Source organism: Leptodactylus fuscus, chromosome 11, assembly GCF_031893055.1.
Source record: "Leptodactylus fuscus isolate aLepFus1 chromosome 11, aLepFus1.hap2, whole genome shotgun sequence".
Lineage (NCBI taxonomy): Eukaryota > Metazoa > Chordata > Amphibia > Anura > Leptodactylidae > Leptodactylus > Leptodactylus fuscus.
Window position 1 is genome coordinate 82,590,094 of NC_134275.1, and position 6,883 is coordinate 82,596,976.

The window sequence follows — 6,883 nt, forward strand, 5'->3', positions numbered from 1 at the left end:
TTTTATTCCCATACTCCCAGTTATGTCCCATATCATTACAGCCACCTCGGTGCATTACTTTACATTGATCATTTCTGCCACGTTCTGGCCCATTTGGCCACATTATGGATCTTACAACGTTTAGAACATTGAACTCTTAGTATAGAAATGTAGCAGAGAAGAGATTTCTCTTAAGGTCTCTCTGAGTTTCAATGTTTCGATATAAATTTGTACATAACAGTAATCCAGAACATAGACAGGACTGAATGAGTTAGATGAGTATTCTACGCCAATAGGTCCTTCTTCTCCTTAGAGCATTCTTCATGTCCTTGTTCTTCAGGCTGTAGATCAGTGGATTTAGCAGAGGGACCACAACAGTGTTGATCAATGTATAGAACTTCTTATAGTCCAGGTTACTTGGTATCAGATACTGAATAACATTAACTGTATAGAGCAGGGTGACAACCGTGAGGTGTGAGGAGCAGGTGTAGAAGGCCTTATATCTGCCCGTGGTGGTTCGGATCTTCAGTATTGCCATTATTATAAATATATAGGGCACAAAAGTAAGAAGAAATGGGAAAACTGTGAAAAGAAACCATCCTTCAATGAAGAACAATATATCCAATACAGAGGTATCACTGCAGGTCAACTTCATTAGAAGGACGATGTCACAGAGGAAGTGGTTGAGTTCAATGGACGTATAACATGAGAGACTCGAGAGCATCCAAACAATAGGACTTACAAAGAGAAATCCCAGTGCCCAACATAAAGAAACCAGCACAACACATGTTCTTTGGCTCATAACCAGCTGATACCTCAATGGCATACAAATGGCCACATATCGATCATAGCTCATGGCGGTCAGTATGTACAACTCGTGGATTGTGAAGGATCCGGTCAGGAAGGATTGTGCCATACATTCAGGGAATGATATGGTTTTATCCCCATTCGTAAAACTGCTGAAGATCTTATATAGCATGGAGGTGGTGAAAGAGATGTCAGTGATGGACAGGTTGGCCAAGAAGAAGTACATGGGAGTGTGGAGATGACGTTCCAAGCAGATCAGTATGAGAATCGTCATGTTTCCTCCAAACGTGACCAGGTAGATGAGCAGAACAATAACAAAGACTATAATCTGTAATTCGGGAGTGTCCGAGAATCCTTTCAGGATAAAATACTCAATGAGGGTCTTATTCACGTTCATCTGTAGGTCCAAATTTCTGAAACCCCAAACCTGTTACAAGTAGATCAGTCAGTGGTCAGTGTAAAGGAACATTAATCTTATACCATATACGGTCATTTACATACAGGTACATATAGACAGACCTTATGATTTAACCATAGTTGTCCATATGCTGAAGACACGAGTGGTGGTGCAAAAGATGGGACCTTTTCTGGGCTACATGTTTCAGGGTTGACCTAGACTCTGATCAGTCCATAGATTAAGTCTACTGTAGTGGTAGCCATAGCCATGGTCACGTGCCATTGCATAATTTATAAAAGCTGCCCCAACAAATAGGCTGACCCATCTTCACTCAGAAGTGAGATCATTCGTACATGTGGAAGGCAAGAGCAGGAACATGATTGTACATGGGGAGACCAAAATACCATAGCTACAGTATAGGGGGAACAGTCAGGACTGAGCCATGGGGATCGAGGGGCCCAAAGGCCCTCCTTCTAAGTAAGACTTAGTATAAATAGCATATTGGAGACAGAATTTACAGATTTTCTTTATATAATGGTGACTTAGTATTGAATAATAGACAGAACGGAATCTGAATGGTGGCAGAGACCCCTCGGCAAAACAATGTGCAGGGACTCTGTTTTTTTTGGTAAACAGTTTATGCTGGTTATTTCTTATTCCATGTACAATCGTTTATGATATTACTAAATGTTTACCCTCGATCATAGTGTGAAGATGACGCTTCTATGGGTAGTAACCGATCCCCGAGATTGGCCAAGATGAGGATATAGTCTCAGAGCGGCAGGGTGGCCTTGGCTATCAACTTGAATAATTTTGTTAATAATCTGGTAATTTTTAGATAATGGGGCTCTGATAGGTTATCAGGTCTAAATCCAAAGTTGGGGGCAATGATATTGGACCATCCAATATAATGCAAGGTTCAAGGTAACCTAAGGACATTAGTCAGCATGGATCCAAAAAGGCATCACCACCTAAAAAAGTCACCACCTAACATGGAAAATCTGATGTAAACTAGAAGGAAGTTTTCTTTTTAGGGGAACTTGTTATACTTGCTATACTTTGGTTAATATGGGTATTGGCATTATATCTCTATAGCTGGAAAACCACCATGACCAGTTCTGGTAGGACCACTGTGCAAACCATACGCGGTCCATCTCTTATTCAATCCTTCTATATTTCACACTAACTCTCACATTTCTCTTCTATATCCTCAGACATAACACAATATCATGTAGTAGATCAGTTCAATATACTTACAGTATGAGTGGTCAAGAGAGCCCAAGACAAGGCAAAGCGTTACCAGATGGCAAATGGCAGATGGCACCCAATGGATCACCAAACTAATGCTTCCAACCAAGTTAGTGCATCCAGTGTGCCAGTATATATATACTGCATATATACCAGTTACTACAATTAATGAGGTCCCCGGGGTACTGGAGCGGCAGATGGAATATATTTACTCATTAGTAGGTGCTCATTGTTTGTATACAGTATCAACCATCCTCTAGGGACACGATGACAACTTACATGATTGACATTTATTATATCTCATACATTATACATTGCAGTAATACATTGTAACATAATAGAATACTTATATGAGAGCCTATGTTTCGCTGTGCTGTGGTCAGTTTTCTATCTCCACTTCTATTCAGCCGGGATGTGCCCTGAATTTGACCAATAGTTGCTGAAAACAAGGACCAAGTTTGTCCCCAAGAACGGGGACTCCGAGTTGATGTCACCCCATTTTTTTTTTTTTTTTTTATGTAGATTGTGATCCCCATATAGGGATCACAATGTACATTTTTTTTCCTATCAGTATGTCTTTGCAGAATGGGAGGAAATCCACACAAACACGGGGAGAACATACAAACTCCTGCAGATGTTATTCCTGGTGGGATTCGATCCCAGGTCTCCAGCGCTGCAAGGCTACAGAAGGTCTCAGGGCTCTATCTACCCCCTTCCAACCTCTATAACACAACCACAGCCTTGGTGAAGTGACAGTAATAGATAAGGTCCCTGTTTATTGTATAGGGGCAAAAAAAGAGGAGTTTTATACTTTGGGGGCCATAAGGAAGTGGTCATATAATTTGGGGAGCCATAAGAAATGAGTCATATACTGGAGGGCCATAAAAAGTGAAGTCATATACTGTGTAGTGGGCTATAATAAGGGGGGGTCATATACCATGTGGTGAAATAGAAAGAGGAGGACATGTACCATCTGATGGGCCAGACAAAAGGGGTTGAAATACAAGGTGGGGAGCCAGAACAAGGGTGTTGTAGAGGAGGGGTGGGGGGGCAGAAAAAAGTGGTCATGTAAAAGGGTTGTGTTATACTATGCGGTGGCCAAATATGGTGATTTTATTGATCTAACAATGGGGGTGCATGTCCTAAATAGGGAGGCCCTATCACAAAACCAAAGATGACTGGTTCACCCCTGATCCCTGCTAGTATGTAACTAATGTTTAAAAGCAAATATTAATAAGCAAACAAGTCTTATGCTGCAAAAACCGGATTATGAGACGAAGGACGGCCAATCGTAGTAGTGTAAGTGGAGCGGGGGTAGAACTTCTTTATCTCAGTGGATTTTGAACTACTATTACTTTTTGGGGTAGTTCTATTAGTGCAGGTCACTTCATTCTTTATTTGGTTTTTGCAGGGAAAGACTGATCAATTATGCCAGAATCGTACAGAAGGAGCGTGTTTTGCTTGGCTGAAATTTGTGTTCTTGGCCTTTTTGGACACACCTAGTGCTAATTGACCTTATTTGACTCAGAGAATTGTGATTGATTTTTGCCTCTACACCACAATGCAGCTTTGTAGTACACACAGTACAGATTGGGTACAGACACTGAGAATTTGTGGCTGATTTTTCGTGGCAGTGGCTACCCAAGTCCCACACAATCTGCTCAAACAGTGTTGTGATGAGACAGACAGACCTTCCTATCCTAGTCTCCTATCTCTCTAGATCAAAAAAATGTATCAATCCTAGGTCTTCTTCAGTCTTAAGTACACCAAACCCTCATTTTATATTATCTGTGTAATTTCCTATCTACTTTCTAAAACCCTATCCTTCTAATCTCTCCCCACAGCTTCCATCAGATATAATAAGCAGAGGCCCAGGGGAGGTAAGTAAACATAGCAAACAGTGTTACTAACCTCTCCTGGGTTCCACTGGGCTTCCAAAGCAGGTCCCACTTGTTATGGACCTCTTCTGACCTCCCAAATTATGTCAACAGCCCTGGGACTATGATTGGGGCTCAGCGGTCACGTATGATACACCAGCGTTACATTTGCAACTCATCTTCCCATTCCTGATTCTCGGTCTACACTATCTTGTCCTCTACATGTGTTTTTGTCCTCTCCTCCACCCCAACCACACACCATTAAAGTGCAACCCATTAATACCATAAATCCTGGACCCACAGCAATCTCTTCCAGGTTCTCCAGAAACAGAGGCATTACATTTTATCCGATACATTGTCGCCAACGAGTGAGAGATTGTTAAGATATCAAATTGAAACTTTTTGATTCTTAGAATTCTATGTAGCCTTATTTGAATAATAACTAAACAGACTGATACAAAACATGATTGTATACATTGTATAATATCAAAGAAGATTAGATAAGTGAGATAGAGATGTTACAACAAGACGACCTTCTCCTTAGAGCGTTCTTCATGTCTTTGTTCTTCAGGCTGTAGATCAGTGGATTCAGCAGAGGGACCAAAACGGTGTTGATCAAAGTATAAAGTTTTTTGTAGTCTGGATGGCTCGGTATCATGTATTGAATAATATTAACTGTATATAGAATGATGACAACCGTGAGGTGTGAGGAGCAGGTGTAGAAGGCCTTACGCTTGTCGGTGGTGGTCCGGATCTTCAGTACAGCCATTATTATATAAATATAGGACACAAAAGTAAGAAGAAATGGGGAAACAACAAAAAGACACAATCCCTCAACGAACAATAATAAATCCATTACTGTGATATCACTGCAGGTCATCTTCATTAAAAGGACAACATCACAAATAAAGTGGTCGACCTCAATGGAGGTATAACATGAGAAACTTGCAAGTATCCAAGAAAGAGGACTAATGAAGAGAAAGCCCAATACCCAACAGAGAGAAGCCAACACAAGACATGTCCTTCGGCTCATAACCAAATGATACCTCAATGGGATACAAACGGCCACATAGCGATCATAGCTCATGGCCGTCAGTATGTACAACTCATGAATCGAAAAGGATCCGGACATGAAGGCTTGCATCATGCACCCACGGAAAGAAATCTTCTCATCCCCAGTCAAGAAACTAGTGAAGATCCTATGCAACATGGAGGTGGTATAACAGATGTCAATGATGGACAGGTTGGCCAAGAAGAAGTACATGGGAGTGTGGAGATGACGTTCCAAACAGATCAGTATGAGAATCGTCATGTTTCCTCCAAATGTGATGAGATAGATGAAAAGAACAATAACAAAGACTATAATCTGTAATTCTGGAGTGTCCGAGAATCCTTTCAGGATGAAATACTCAATGAAGGTCGTATTGAGGAACATCTGTAGGGCCAAATATGTAAAACTCAAAAACAATCTAGGATGAGGAAATTAGTCATTGGTCAGTCTTAAGGGACATTACCATAAATCTTAATCATAATGTCACATAAATAGAAATAAAGAGTCGATGCAACCAAAGTTGTCCATAGGATGAGGGAACCAAGAACATTGCAAAAGATGAAAACATGTCAGAGCTACAAGTTTTAGGTTTGAGTTGGTCTCCGACCAGTCACCATGATGACTTCTATCCATAGATGACATCTGCTGTTGTAGTTGGAGCCATTATGATCTGCCAGCAGATAAGGCGATCCAACCTTACTCAGAGAAGACGTCACTGGTAACTGTGAGGGGTAAGAGTGGGAAATCAATGTAGATCTTGGCACGACCAAGAGACCATAACTACATTATAGGGGGGCCTGAGCCATGGTAATTGAGGGGACCCAAAGATCAGTCTTCCATGTAAGAAGATAGTTATTATAAATAGAGTATGGTAGACTGAGAGCCCTGTTACAGATTGGACATGAAAAATATTACGGTGACTTATTCTTTATTGAAATGAATCAGAATATTGGTGTTGGCCACTCGGCAGAACATTGGGTTGGAGCTCTTTGGTTATTTCTTATTCCATACACCCCAGGTTATGATACTACCCTGTCGCAGTGTGATGGTGATACTTGTCCCTCATAGAGAGTGTCTAAACCGAGGATACATTGTCACCCCTGCCTGGAGGCCTTGGCTAGCAAATTGAAGAAAATGTTTCCTAATATTTTTGGCAATCTTGTGTTGATAACCTTTTTAAATGGAAGACATTTTTAGATGCTTTATACAAGGTTTGGTGGGTGTCTACCCCCCCTAGACCCTCAGGCCCCTAAGTGGCAGACCTACAGATCTAGGGCAGTTGTATCAGGCACCAACCCAAAATTAGACGGAACAGTCAATACAGGTCTACTCTAGTTTAATGCAAGATTCAAGATAACCTAAAGGCAGCACTGATCTATAGGGTCTCTAGAACCTCGTAAGTCCAACCGAGACTGTTTTTATCACTGAAAAACTAAATTTAAACCAGAAGGAAGTTGTTTTATTGGGAAACTTGTCATACGTTACTTGTCAGGTAATATGGGCAGTAGCATTGTATCTCTAAAG

The 6,883-nt window shown here is 41.0% G+C and overlaps 2 protein-coding genes across 2 annotated transcripts; both read right to left on the reverse strand.

Moving 5' to 3' along the window:
* Nucleotides 1–250: 250 nt before the first annotated feature.
* Nucleotides 251–1,183, reverse strand: LOC142185569 (olfactory receptor 2AP1-like). The gene has a single exon (XM_075260998.1). The coding sequence runs from the start codon at nt 1,181–1,183 to the stop codon at nt 251–253; it is 933 nt and encodes a 310-aa protein (XP_075117099.1).
* A 3,621-nt stretch (nt 1,184–4,804) lies between these two features.
* LOC142185570 (olfactory receptor 2G3-like) lies at nt 4,805–5,743 on the reverse strand. The gene has a single exon (XM_075260999.1). The coding sequence runs from the start codon at nt 5,741–5,743 to the stop codon at nt 4,805–4,807; it is 939 nt and encodes a 312-aa protein (XP_075117100.1).
* Between the last annotated feature and the right edge of the window lie 1,140 nt (nt 5,744–6,883).

Coding starts and splice junctions, on each gene's coding strand:
- LOC142185570 (XM_075260999.1), bottom strand. CDS start 5,743: ATGTTCCTCAATACGACCTTCATTGAGTATTTCATCCTGAAAGGATTC.
- LOC142185569 (XM_075260998.1), bottom strand. CDS start 1,183: ATGAACGTGAATAAGACCCTCATTGAGTATTTTATCCTGAAAGGATTC.